At 40.8% G+C, this 14,786-nt stretch overlaps 1 protein-coding gene across 3 annotated transcripts in view; it reads left to right on the top strand.

Moving 5' to 3' along the window:
• Positions 1–1,751: 1,751 nt before the first annotated feature.
• The window catches only part of nfatc2a (nuclear factor of activated T cells 2a), a 28,693-nt gene continuing 15,658 nt past the window's right edge, over positions 1,752–14,786 (top strand). The window contains exons 1-6 of one of the 3 annotated variants that reach the window (XM_007572985.2): positions 1,752–2,200; positions 5,911–6,823; positions 6,903–7,071; positions 11,257–11,459; positions 11,544–11,716; positions 13,814–13,954. In XM_007572985.2, the coding sequence (XP_007573047.1) occupies positions 2,143–2,200; positions 5,911–6,823; positions 6,903–7,071; positions 11,257–11,459; positions 11,544–11,716; positions 13,814–13,954 (1,657 nt within the window). In that variant the 5' untranslated portion in view covers positions 1,752–2,142. Of the gene's footprint in view, positions 2,201–3,897; positions 4,754–5,910; positions 6,824–6,902; positions 7,072–11,256; positions 11,460–11,543; positions 11,717–13,813; positions 13,955–14,786 lie in introns of those variants that run through there. The other 2 variants (XM_007572982.2, XM_007572984.2) reach the window with 2 other exon arrangements.

Here is a 14,786-nt window from a genome sequence, read left to right as displayed (position 1 = left end):
GAGACTAGACCAGAAAGCATCACATTTAAAAGTTGACTTTTCTCTTTGCCTCTTGAATTTCTCTCCATGTGAAAGTCGGTCGTTTTCATATCAGACTCATAGGATTTACAATCCTTGTTCCTCCTGGAGAAGTGAAACGGGACAGAGCTTTGACCCAGACGGATCTACCCCAATGAGCTGTTTTACAGTGACGGAAAATCCAACATGGGATGTCTGAAAAAGGAAAACCTCGACCGTCTGGACACTAGCAATTTTCCTTTCTCAAGCGGCTGCCGTGATCATTTTACTCATTCATCATTTGAGTTGCATAAGTGCTCTATAACTGCGGAGGAGTTTCCATCTGGTAGACTCGGCTGTTGCGAGGTTCTCCCCAACATTTCGGGCTCTGGCCCCTGTGGTTTACACGCTCACTGCAGCAGCCCTGTTCGGTGCTCCGTCTTACGCAGGCTCCCTTCGCTCAGACTAATCCATGTCTCAGTCTAACACAGATCCTCTGATTGCTTCCTTCAGTTCACACACTTCCTCACAGAAAAACCTGGGACTGAGAAAACAGACGTAAACTCAGGATCAGCCGCTGTGGTTAAAGCTGTGACAAAACAGATGCGGAGATTACTTCCAGTTCTGCTTGTGCAGCTGAGGCTGGGCTACACATGTTAGTGAGCCATTGTTTAGATGCTTTTCTAGAATAGTCTGTTCTGGAAGCTGGATATAAAACTAAAGCCACACCAATATGTGATAACCTTCCCATCAAAATAACAGAAACAAAACAGAAATGGAGCTGTTCATCTGTAGACACATGCAATGCCTTTCAAAATGAGATAGATAGATAGATAGATAGATAGATAGATAGATAGATAGATAGATAGATAGATAGATAGATAGATAGATATCAATAACGTTCTCTTGTGGCCTTCAAAGAATAATAATAGTTGCATTTATACAGAGATATTAATCACGCAAAAGTTCACTTTGTTTATTAATTTGATGACTTATGAAAAAAAAAAGATTTTATTTTGGGGTATCAAAGTAAAAGGGGGCTGCATACAATGTACACAATATTGCAGAATTTTATTTGTAAACGTGCAATATTTTTTAAATTTCAGAATAATGTGTTGCTCTGGATTCTATGTACCTGATTAAGTGGAGAATGAAAAGAAATGTCACGTTAGGTGTGTTTGTTTGCAGCACTAAGGCAGCTACATTTTTTATCAAATGAAAAAGACGCGGGGAAAAACCTCCAGCTCAATCGGAAATGCCTTCATTCCCATTGAAAATCGGATTATACAACATTTTTTATGTGTCCTCTTCCTGGCTGGGGTCAGATCTTGTTCAGGTTTTATTCCAGTCCAATTATTAAGATGATTTCCAACACAGTCATGGAAAAAAAAACATAAGTTTTTCCTTGAATGGAAACAATCCAAAGCTTGTTGCTCAGACTTTGCCTTTATTCAACATTTCAGTTTTGTTTGGACTTTTACATTCACAAAAGGAAGAAGAAGAAAAAAGAAGGAAAAGAACTAAAACTTTGTGATGATTTTATATCGTACGTTCCGTAATCAAACTTCTTTTTTATTCTCTTTCCTTCAGTGTCCTAACAGTAATTTCTTCATCTCCTACAATGAAGTTCTTGTGTGCTACTGTCTGAGAGAAGCCGCAGAAATGCCTTGGCGCGGGAGCAGGAGACGTCATGGATTCCTGAGTGTGGGGCTTTGCAGGAAAGCCCTGAGTCTCGGACATGGACCGGCTCCAGGTTTCCATGGCAAACGCGCACAAACAGGAGGAAACACTGAGGGAATCCCGTTATTTTACAGCATGGGAGCATTATAAACACCCAGAGCGAGGAAGGAAGCCGCTCTCGATGCTTAAGTAATCCTCACAGAGCTCGAGGAAAGGGGGGACCTCAGAGCAGAACCGCTGCTGAAGCCGAGGCGGACGCACGCTCTTTAACTCTGAAAGGGAGTTTTGCGCCGCTTTTTCAAGTTTTTAAACAACAAACGAAGATTTTTCTTTCCTTCTTTCTCTCCTCGCAACATCTAACCGAAGAACGTCTTCTGTGCTATGCTTTTTCAAGGAGAGTAATTTTTTTAACTGCTTATATATACTTTTTTAGTATTTTTCCTTTTTTTCCGCTTTCTTCTCCAGATGTTTAGAGAGAATTGGAGGCTGGCGCAGTACCACATGATGAGGTCCATGGATCAAGGTACTGCTGAAGTGTTGTGATTATCTGGTAATCAATCAATTTGATTTTTTTTTATTGTAAATGCAGCTTAGCATGACTGAAGTGATGAACTGGAATTTGTTTTGTATGAACAGTTTATGGGTTAAAGACATATTTTCTGCTTTTAACTAACTTTGGAGATAAGTTTCGCTTTGAATTGTTCTTGTTTTTGCACAAAATACTTCAAAATAAACCAAAATAAAAAGAAATGAGAATATTAAATATGAGTATGTTCACAGATAGGAGTTATTGCTGACAGAGCACATACCTCTGCAGCCATGGGTGTAAGGGGTGTAGCTGCATGTTGTTGCGTCGTGCGTAAATCCGGGGATACCCCGAGGAGAACCCGAGGTTCTCCTCTGTCAACAAGGAGCGTCTGACTAGGAAATCCAATCCAGACGAAGACATTAATGTTTGGAAAAGTTAAGAAACTGAAAAGTTTTAAGGTTACGACTATATTTGTGGGTTGTAATACCCTTACAGATGCCTTTTTAGTTTTGCAACAGGTGAATGACACGCGATAAGCCCCGCTGATTGCCGCTGCAACCCGTCAGACACCCGGGGGCAGCACCAGGCCGTGCGTCAAACGGCGCAGATCGCTCCTCTGGTGACCAGAGGTGTTAATTCGCTTCCTGGTGTTCTGTGTCGAGCAGAGTTCAATCGTTCAACCTTTTCCCCACCAGCCTGACTCTGCCGTCAAAGTCCTTGCGCATCTAGACAATGTTTTATGACTCCACGCAGTGAAGGCATGGTGCATTCAAGTACACCTTGCACATAATCAGTTCAAAAATAGTTCTAAAATGGTTTGATCGACTTTTATTACCAAATCTCAACAAGGTCTCAAGCAAGCTTTTTAACATTCTTGGTCTTTTTCAGGTGGTTTTACTGCTGTAGCTTGGCTTAATAAAATAAAATCTGAAACATCCATCAGTTCTATGCTTTTAAAACATCTTTTTTTAAGAATTGCTTTTTGCTCTAAAAGTAAACTGTGAAAATGAAATCAGAGTTATCAGAAAATTCCCAATTAAGAAATCCTATGTAAATATTAAATGAAAGCACATATAAATTGGGCAAGCCAATGTTTTTGTTGCATTTCTGTTTAAAAGTGTGAAGATTTATGTGGCTCTATTTTGGCACAGTTGCCATGTCAACAAAGCTTAAGTTTTATTTAGGAAGAAAAAATATCATGACATAAGAAGTAAATCAGCAGATTACATTACAATTTCAGTAATATTCAGTTTTTTTTGTTTCAGGCACAAAATATATTAGGGTAGATGTCCATTCTAAATCAATAAACCAACACTATTGGCAGCAATAGTTGGTCAAGCTCAAATCTTTGTTTTAAAATTTTGCTTAAAGCAGTGTAGATTACAAACATGTTAAGAGTTATTATACGGTATTTCAAGTCTAATTGATTTTAAACAGTGACCTGAATAGACAGTATGACCGCTGTTTTAGTTTATTTAATAAAACCAAAAAACTCATACCAATGGGCTCTCATATGAGAACCCATTGGTATGAGGAACACATTCTGCCAGGAACCTATGAGTGCAGAAGCCCTCTGATAGAATACAAAGAGCTCTGCTAGTAAATTAAATACAATTTAATTGCACTCCAAAATAAACAGGAAGTCATATGTCAAAACTTGTGGGAATTTAGTTGGAAGCCTGGCAGCAGCATTTGGATCAAAATGTGAAGTTTTACTTCAACATGTGAATTGTAATAACCCAATAGTGGAGAAAAACAAAAGTATGAATAATTATTTCCAGCTTCCTGCTTGAGATAGTAGAGCTTAGTTTGGTAATATTTTTCAAGAACGAATCAGAGACTCGAAATCTGCCTTTATAATAAGATTAGAACAAGATATATATCACATATTATAGCCAAGAGTGTTACGTAAGATGTGCTGAATTAATTCAATTCTATTGTATCATTTGAAACGATGTTTCATCATTTTCAAGGCGTTTTAATGTAGAGTCCCCCAATGTCCGGCTTATTTTGAATGCACCATCTCTTTAAATTCTGCCGTAAATTACAGAGTAGACGCGCATTTCGACAGGGAGGTTGGAAGTCGGCGCGACACAACACCTGTTTGCACTTTTGCTCTTTGCTGCTCGACGCATCTTCTGAGGCGGGGGTGGCGTGATAGGGGCCGTGGTGATGCACTGAAACTTAAAAAAACAACAACAACTCACACTCTGTTGCTCAGTTCGTAAATAGACCCGCCTTCCTTCTGAAAATAACCGCGGAGAACTGAAACAGGAAACTTGTGCGCTGCTTCACCTTTTTCCAGCTCACCCGATGCGGGATTTGACGCTCAAACACCGAACTGGCATAAGCCGCGCACATCCCTAGCTCTGCTCCCGGAGGAGTCGGTAGATAATTAAAAAAAAATCAGACAGATGACCTCCTTCTACGACGAAAAGGATCTGGAGGAAGACCTCAGTCGAGCCAGTTACCCTGATGAGGATTTGCAGTTTGAGTACTTGTTTGAATATGAGCCGCCTTGCAGCGACTTTGCAGGAGGAGATCAAGGTTTGTCCGATGGTTTTTGTTGACCTGAACTGACCTCTGCTTCTTCTGGGTTTGTTTTGCTTGAAGCTGATTACCATACGGCCTGAAAAGTCTGTTCATTAGAATATAAAAATAGACCAGGAAGCAAATTTGACACGCTTGTTGTTGATGTGGGATCAGATAAGAAGCCATGTGAGAGAAAATGCCAGAAAGTTCTCGTGCTTTCAGCTACTAAGTACACATTCATGTATTTACTTTTTGTTTAGTTGGAGAGGAAGAAATATTGTATTTTTTGGTTTTTCAGAAAAATAGTATGTTTTGGAAAATACATAGTATTTGGAAAACATGAAATTACATGTTCCTCACGGCTCTTTTTTTTTCTCCATCACTATAGTCCCATCACGCTTCCTGACATTTAGCATCTTATTCACAAAGATTAAGTATCAGCTGGCCAAATTTACTGTTAGCTAGCAGAGTCTGAATGCACACATTAAATGTATTAGTTAGCGTAGACGGCATGAGGCAGGCCAATACATCGAGATATTACTCATTTAGGCAGCAACTAACGATTCTTTTAGGAACCGATTATTAATCGGATAAAAAAACGGGCACAGCTGCAGATTTTTCATTTAATTGCTTAAGCTTATTTTGTACAATATTAGTAAAAATACAACTAAAGAAATATTTAAATTATTTTTTAAAATAAGAAAGTAAAGATTTTATGTCCTAAAAGGCAATAACTCAGCATTCCTTTAGTGTATGCTTGATCATTTGAAGCAAGCTACAGCTAAAATATTTTTTTGATTAACTGCTTAATAATTTGATAGGAAAAGGTGTTTAATGGGTGATTTAAAAAAAATTAAGCAGGTGAAGCTAAATCTATGCCACTTGCATTTTGCATTTATCTTATCTGCATAATGTATATATTTTTTATACTTTTAAATAATTTTGGATTAATTACTGCTCTGAGCTGTTGTTCTTTGAGCAATTAACTTTTTATTGAGTCTGTAATATGTGTAGTTGACAATTTCAAGAATTGATTAATCATCATAAATTGTTTCAACCTTGTTGCTACATTTTAATAATGCAGTGAAGATTAAGATTCAATAAATTGTACAGCTCTAATCTGATATTTGTTTCTGCATGTTCTTAATATCTTGTGATCCTTTTTTCTCCAGATGACCCTGGCCTTGCCACTCACAAGTTGCTCAGTTCTGAATCTGAGCAGGTTTTCCCTTTGGATGAGCAGTACAGGATCAAGTCCTGCAACTCCCCCTACTCCAACCTCAACCCCGAAGTTCTCTCAGGGTACGAAAACCAGGAGGCCAGAAACTACCTGGACAACACCCGGCCGCCAGGTCTGGCCCTGAGCCCCCGGATTGAGATCACCCCGTCCCGAGAGCATTACAGTCATGGCCGGGACTCGCTGCCAAACCAGCACCTGAACCTCAGCCCTAGACCCACCCTCACTGTGCCCGGCCATGAGAACCTCGCCTACCGTGAGCCCCAGTGCCTGAGTCCCGCCAGCAGCAACTCCTCCACCAGCTGGCACTCTGAGAGCTACTCGCCCTGGGCGTCCCCCTGTGTTTCACCCAGTAGTGGCCCAAATCCAGCAGATCTCTGCCCCCGCATGCAGAACATCCACACCGGTTCCCCACGCACCTCCCCGGGTACCTCCCCTCACACCAGCCTCGGAGAAGACGGCGGCCTGGGAGCACGCTCGCCCTCGCCCCGGCCACGCTCCACCTCCCCGCAGGGCAAGCGCACCTACGAAATGTACCGGAATCCAGGGCTGATGCCTGGGCAGCGGTCCCGCAGTCCGTCCCCGCACAGCGGCCAGGAGGACCCCAACACGGGCGCTCATTTCACACACACCGGCCTTGTTGAGAGTGTGAATGGATTTGGCAACAGTCAGCCAGGCATGGTGCCCACCAAAATAGTCAAGACCTCCAACCAACTTTACGCTTTAATCCCAGAGAATCACGGAGATGGGAACTACTTGGTGTCCTGTAATCAGGACATTAAAACCAAACCTGCTGCAGAGCCTTTCTATGTCATCCCACCAATCTGGCCCAAGCCGCTGGTTCCCAAGTAAGTTGGTGGAAAACCAGGAACCTTTGAAGCTCATGTCTTTCAACATGAATAACTAATCAACTTTGTCCATTTGCAGCCTCCCATTGGCTACAGCACCACCACTGGAGTGGCCCCTTCCCAGTCGCACAGACCAGTATGAGCTCCACATTGAGGTGCAGCCCAAGCCGCACCACAGGGCTCACTATGAGACGGAGGGAAGCAGAGGCGCAGTTAAAGCCCCCACAGGAGGACATCCAGTGGTGCAGGTATGTCCCAAAGCTTGAGTACACCAATACAACTCCATTAAGCAGAAAATGTTCATAGTGAAAGTTTTTTTTATTTTTTTATTTTTATTTTGCTTTATGTAGAGCTCTTATTTGAAGTAAAAGGACAATTATTTTTTAGATATTTATTTCACATTCAACCTGTAATTTAAAAATCAAACAGTTCTTTGAGCAAAGCCTTATCATGGAGACCAAGCAGACAAGTCAGGGAGAAAGTTTACACCGGGGTCAGGTTTTAAAGAAGTATCCCAAGCTTTGAATATCTTGTATATCGCTATTAATTCTTCCGTCTGAAAGTGAAAACCAATGCAAACATACCAAGACATTGGGTGTGTCCAAATTCAAGGCCTTTCGTTAACCAGGAGTTTGAAATTTGACTGTCTAGCCTTCAGATTTATTCCTGCCTCTACCCCAATGTATGTCCTTTTGCCTAGCAACAACGGCGTTGTTAAATACAAGGTGGTAAAAATGGATCTTGAAATCTTGCTGAGTGTTTTTATGGCTGATTTAATCTTTTTAATTATAGAGGCGATATTATGTATTTTCCAGGCACATAGTCCCATTCTGTAGCACAATCAACTACCATCAAGTTACCTCCAGTTCTTATAAAAATGCTGTTTGCATCCAAAAAAATTTAAAGCAAATTTGACTTTGTAAGGTAACACCTTGAAATTGGCTTCTGTCTCTTTAAGAAGCTTCGTCTTTTATAGACGCTCTTTGACTTTTTCCGTTTTGTTGAGAAGAAGTTTGTATGATAAGCTCAGCAGATTTGCAGTTCCACCAGGTGTTTGCAACTTGCTGCTGCTGCTAGTCTGGAGGAGCTCTGTGATCTGTGGGACAGAAGTTTGGTTTGAGGACTGCAGCTCAGAGGATGGGCTTTGTGGAAGTGGGCGGAGCTTTGTGAGAGCAAGCGTGGAAACTCCTCCCCAAAATGGTTGCCATGGGAGACTCGAAGATTTCTTAAACATGCATCAAAGAATCAAAGCAACACTCCCTTTTTATTCTTAAAGCACGGATAATTTTACATAATACCCCTGCAACCTTTAATTAAATTAATTAATTGATTGTTTAAAAAATAATAATATTAAATAACACTTGGGATAGGGTGGGCAGCAAAGGACACACCAGATCCGACTTCCAGGTCTGTGTGTTTGTGGAGGACCCTTCGAATTTGGAAAGCCATCCTCGCCGTGGCGTACCGAGTCTCAAATACGACCGTCGAAGGATGCAGCCCCTGAATTTGTACACAACCATGGCAACCTAAACTGGCAGCCTGGACAAGGAGAGCATTTATCAGAGAAGAAGCCAAGAGACTCACGGTCTCTCTGGAAGAGCTGCAGAGCTCCATCCCAGGGGGAAGAGTTTGTTGACTTTACCTTCATTAGTCATGCACTCCACAAGGTTGGCCACCATGCAAGAGTGGCAAGATTGTTGAATTGTTGAAAGAAAGCCATAAAAGTTTCTGTTCCCTGCAGTTTACCATTAGTAGGGGATACAGCAAACATGTGGAAGAAGGTGTTCTGTTCCGATGTGAGCAAAATTAAACTTAATGACCTGTGCAGGAAAATTACCAGTGCACGTCACCTTGAGCACATGAGCCCCGACATTAAACATGGTGGCACTATTATGCTGTGATGATGCCTGTATGCAGCATGAAGACTTCAAAGGAGGTTCACCTTCCAGCAGGATAATTATCCTAAAACCTACAGCCAGAGCTGAAATGCAATTACCTAAACCAAAGCTTATTTATGTGTTAAACTGGCCTAGTCAAAGACCAGACAAGAAATCTTATTGTTTACGGTTGTTTTTTATTCAGTCTGACTAAGCTTGAGCTATTTTAAATGAAGAACAGGCAAAAGTTTCAGTCTGTAAATGTTCAAAGCTGGTAGAGACATAAACTCTGAAAGATGTGCTGCTTTAACCACAGCTAGAGGGTTCTACCAAGTGTCAGATCAGGAGGGCAGAGTATAAATGCAAAAACATTTTAATGTTTCCCTCCACTTTGCGGCTATGTGCTACTCCTTGGTTGAAAATCTAAAAGAATTAACTAAAGCTTCTGTTTCTAACCTGCCAAATTTTGAACAAATTTAAAGGAGTTTAATCTTTTTTCAAGTTTTCAAGTTGCACAACTCTTTAATTCAGTGTGTCGTTACTTCCTACTTCATGATGTTGTGTGTGTGTAGGTGTGTGTGTGTGTGTGTGTGTGTGTTTATTGAAATGTATGACCAATGTGCGACTCAGGCAGCGTTACTGTGACGACTCGTTATGCATCAGTGTCGCCCAGCTGTATGAAAACACAAGATGCCATTTCTCACTTCCTTAAACAAATCATAAATGGACGGTCCAACCTCAGATACACAGTAAGACACATAGTAACCAACTCAGGACAACCCTGAAGACTGAACCAAGACTGTTTCTCGCTGACCTGATTTCTCTCTTTTTTTCTACTTTCCAGCCTAAAATAGCCGTCTGTGTTGCATCCTCGTCTCATGGTTTTAACCACACACACGGATCTGTGTTGATGTAGTTCTGAGTTCCTCTTCCACACTGTTTCGTTTACTGTGCAGCTCTTGTATTAGGAAGCAAAGTTGAGGTACTGGAAAGCTGTCAAGGCATGAGAAAATAAAAAAAAAAGAAGAAAAAAATACAGAAACAGTTCCTGTCGTTAGGGTAATTGCAGTTCAAGAGGAAAGAAAAAGTTTTCTTAATGTCGGTCACGGTCCTAATGCTGAAGGAAAACACAAATTGGTTGTGGCACAGTTTCAGCCGGCCGTAGTGGCCGTAAATAGTTTCAGCTTCCTTCTTTTTTGCGTTACTGTGGCAACTTTTCTACACTGTTTTGCTCCTTTTCCATTTTCTGCCCAGTCCCTGAAGAACTCGCCTGAGGTCAGAGCTGCCAGGTTTGCCAGGACAGCCGGACCTGGCTATCCGTGGCCGTACACTTTGCCTAAACTTTCCTTTACCTCTGTCCCACTCCCTCTGCTGCCTTTTTCTCTGAGCAGTCCACTTTACTTTTCCTCCACTCGCTCGCTGCTGTGACTCACTGCTCCTGCCGTTGCCATGCCAACCGGCTGACTCCTCACGCCCTCCTTGGTGTTTGCAGTTCACTCCTGCACGGCGTGTTGTGTGTCCACCTGGAGATGAGGGGAATGTGCGCTTTCACGTTGCCATAGTTTCTGCAGACACTGAGCCCCTCTTTGAAGTTTCATGGTTACAACCTCCAGAGCAAATGGTAGTTTGGAGAGATTGTTTCTAAAATTAAGAGAACTTGAAATAAAACTTTTCTTTTTGGTTTGATGAAATTTTTCTTGTAAGGCAGCTTTGCTTCAACATTTAGAATCTAGTTCACACGTTCATTCTGCAGCAAGGGTCATGCTCTATACAGTTTGCACAAAAACTGCATCCTGATGCAAGTTGACACCTTGTGGTTTTTGCAGGTTTCCTCAGAAAATACTCAGGTTAAAAGTAGCATCTTTGTGTCAGTACTGTGTTATCTACTTTACCAAGTCTGCAAGTTAGGCATGGTTATGACAATGATTATGATCTTGTTACATCTTCCATCCAGTGTAAATGACTTGAATGTAAGGTTGGAGTCAAAGTACACATGCAAGTGTAATTTCTTGCTATTCTTAAGCATCGCAACATGAATAATTTAGGTAAAAGAACAGGTAGTGATCAGGTACAGATTAAATGCATTGACTAACAAATCCCTAATTAGACATAAAACCTTTGTAAAAGTGTGAATTATAGCAGTCTAACACAATGCAATAACCTCAGATCAGTTTCAAAAGGTTGTAAGGCGTCGCCTCATAACAAATGTCAGGCTTGGTGGTCGATGGATGGTTGTTTGAGCTTGTTTTGCACTAGCAGGACTTCAAAATCTCACAACTATTAAGCAAATCATAAAATACCATGTATAGAGAATTATCCAGTAAATTGTGAGGCCATCTGACAGCTGCAGTTTGGTGTGAGATTGGTCATCAAGAAGTCACTAATATCAAACATGGCAACAGATCTGCTTCTCTTTATTGATAAAGGCTTGCTATCTAATCATAAGAGGGAAAAGAACAATCAGGCTCAGATGTTTCCTTTTACTGTTAAGTTTCATCAGCTAACAGAAGAAGTGGCAATGGTTTAGTGTTGACTGTTTGTGTTCTGTGTCTGTAGTTGCACGGCTACAGAGGCAAAGACCCAGTTGGCCTCCAGATTTTTATTGGTACCGCAGATGAGCGCATCCTGAAGCCTCACGCCTTTTATCAAGTTCACCGGATCACCGGCAAGACGGTCACCACCAACAGCTACGAGAGGATCATCAACGGCACCAAAGTCCTGGAGATCCCGCTGGAGCCAAAGAACAACATGAAAGCCATGTGAGATGAACCCAACAATATCGGTATAAAAATGCCTCCCTCAGGTTTGCTCACAATGCCGTCGTTTCATTTTTCCTCCCACAGAATCGACTGCGCTGGCATCCTGAAGCTCAGGAACGCCGACATCGAGCTGAGGAAAGGCGAGACGGATGTCGGCCGGAAAAACACCCGGGTCCGACTTGTGTTTCGCGTGCACATATTTCAGCCTGGAGGTCAGGATGTCTGTCTGCAAGTGGCTTCTCATCCCATCGAGTGTTGTAAGTTATCAGAAAATGTATTATTTATGTTTTTCATGGGTTTTCTGCTGGTTCTTAAAACCTGCCCAGTGAGGTGTAGCTAAAACTTAAAGTAAACCTCATTACCTACATTCAGATGAAGTTGGATTGGGGCTGATAGCCCAGGATCCTGAGAGTAAAACGTCTCTTTATGCAGTCAGGGCTTCCATCCAGCTGGTGGTGGCTGCAGGTACCTGTTTGTATTTACTCAGTTCTGAAGTCTGTGTTTGGGTACATTAATGCATGTGTGCACAGAGTTATTAAGGTGCTGGATGTAATCTCAACTCAAACAAAAGGTCCCTTATCCACCTTTGATCAACAACTTGTCAGGTATGATGAACTGCCTGCGATGTGCTTCTGTTACTGACAAAAGTCATGACTCAAAAATCTCTTTGCACTGCTTGCGTCTCATTTCGTGGAACAATTGTTGCAATGCTGTGTTTGCTGCAAAACAGATGAGGAGTGATGGAGCTGCATGAGTCTCCTGGCATCTGTTGTGCCGGCAGATAAACACACTGAGTCAGAGCAAGCCCGCCCATGTCATCTTCTTTGTTTTTTGTAACATTGTAAGGGGAACTAATTTATTCAAAGATCACATGGTTGTCACTAAATACAACTTCCTTTAAAGAGAATCACGCATAGCTATGTAACCATGTAATAAAGTCTGAATGGACTTTTCGGATACTTTGGATTTAAAAATTGTGTAATGATGTAAGAGAAAAAAACTTGTAGTTTTTTCTTCTGTTGAAGCTATTCTATTTTTGATTTAAATGTATGGCTGGACTCAGTGTAGTGCTGGAAGATGAAACCCTGCTTCACCTCACAAGCATTTTGAATTTAAGAAAAAACAGTGCTGCCACCACCATGTATTACAACGGCTGTGGGGTTTATTTAGTGAGGTTCAGTGTTATTTTTGCTGCATATTAACTTTTTGTCAACTTCAGACCACCTTCTTCTTTGTACCTTTGTTCATTGAGATCGCTCGTAGCTTCTCTGCAGATTTAGATTTTTTTTGCTAAATAATATAAGGAAAATCCACTGAATCTATTTATATGAGATTAATAAAATACTCTGAAGTGATAATGACAAAGAAAATGTACTAGTTCATAGAATTAGCTTGGGGAAGGGGTGTTTTCAACTTTGTCATTTAAGCTGAACAGAATATTTTTACATTAACTGTAGAAATAGTTTTAAGAGGATTTGTTTTTTTCTCACTGAACAATTCTGTGTCAGAGGTTAAATATAAAGAACATAAAGTTTCTAAATTAGAAGCTAGAGCTTGTTAAATAAATAGCTATAGCTCATCTAGCTGTACCTAAACTAACCCTAATTAAGCTAGCTCTATCTAGTTTACATTTATCAGACTTGCAAACAAAATACTTCTGCAGATTATTAGCTTATGTGGGGCTTTTTCATTTTTTAAGATTTGTACCTTTTTCATTTGAGTTGTACAAACTATTTGTGACATTAACTGTTCTTTTTGTTAAAAGGATTTATTTTTCCTCAGTGGGTAACCATGACTAGGTTAAAGAATATAGACAAGTTTTTTGTGCAGCATGTTTAGACTTTTTAAAAAGACTTATCAGACTTTCTTTAGCCCCTTCCTATAAAACAGTTTAACATCTAAACTGCAGAGACTCCTCTTGATAAGTAGCACAAGTTGTGATTTGACTCATTTAAATTGCTACTAACAGTAAGACCGATGGCTTTGATTATTGAATGACTCAGCATAATCTCTTTATTGTAAACCACCACCACTTCTGGGTAAATCTGTAGATAGAAACCAGCATTGAACATGTTAAAAAACTGTCATTCAGATCACTATCTAAAGAGTATTTTAATCAATAGTTTATGCTTAGATTAGTTTTTAATGCACTGCATATTAGTGTGGTCAAAATTAATAAAATAAAAATGCTTTGTTCAGATGTGCTCTCATGTTTGATCTGTCTACAGACATGAATGATATCTAATATTCAATCGTATAAATCAGGGAAGCAAAGGAAATCCTCCCACTGGAGAAAGTGACTGTAGTGGAAAGGCAGTAAAAGTTCCACACCACCCCTCTGTGTGTCCCTGCAGCTCAGCGTTCTGCACACGAGCTTCCCATGGTGGAGAAACAGGACATGGACAGCTGCTCTGTCCTGGGCGGCCAGCAGATGATCCTGACTGGGCAGAACTTCAGCTCCGACTCAAAGGTCATCTTTCTGGAGAAGACCCACGGTGAGTGTCCGAGAAAAACCAGCTCCATGCCGGAGTCTGTAAAATCTTCACGGCCCTTCTCTGTGCTAGTTGCACAATGTTGTGTCACATTGGTGACACAAGCATAATTAACGAGTCATTGTGTTTGTGCAATAAGTTCCTCGCTGTTGGATTTCTTTTCATACCCGTCGTTATGTAAAGGATAGCATCAGCTATTTGCATGATCAAGAGGATGATGGTGCAGCCTCGCTTCCTATTGCCCTTCAATGACTTCCATGATGTCTTATCACTCAAAGGGGCCTTTTGTTGCACGGTTCATGATTCTGTGTCATGTAAAACCCGCCACCTACATTTCTGATAAAAAGGATTTCAGTTGGTTTTTATGAGCAGTGAAGATCAGTCGTAATGTCATTGTTCCCTTTACTCTAACAAGCACCAGCATATGGTTTGAACTTTGTTTAGAATTAGGTTTCCTTGTTTCTGCTTGCATTGCTCTGGGCTGTGTCTCTATTTAGCACAGTCTGTTTAGCTCTAGGTGACAATAGAACAATTTGCAGGTCTGAACAGGAGTTTACATATGTTGATCATTGCTTTGATTGTCAAATTAATATTGGTATTTTTACAATATATTTGACATGTTCTTGTTTAAAAGGACATAATTTTCTATGGTTTTAGTTGTAAATATAAGAATTTGATGAACAAGTTTAAATTAATCTTGAGTTTATTCCAGACTCTCTCAAAGCTAAACCCTACACAAGCAAGTTGCACCTTGACTGCAAACTTTGTACCCATAATCAAGCTTTTGAAAAAGTCCTGGCTCAAAAGCTAAGAATAAGCAGAACTGATAGGTTAT

Source organism: Poecilia formosa, unplaced genomic scaffold, assembly GCF_000485575.1.
Source record: "Poecilia formosa unplaced genomic scaffold, Poecilia_formosa-5.1.2 Scaffold312, whole genome shotgun sequence".
NCBI classification, from domain to species: Eukaryota; Metazoa; Chordata; class Actinopteri; order Cyprinodontiformes; family Poeciliidae; genus Poecilia; species Poecilia formosa.
The sequence above is the reverse complement of the archived record's forward strand: the minus strand, read 5'-3'. Positions and strand labels throughout refer to the sequence as shown.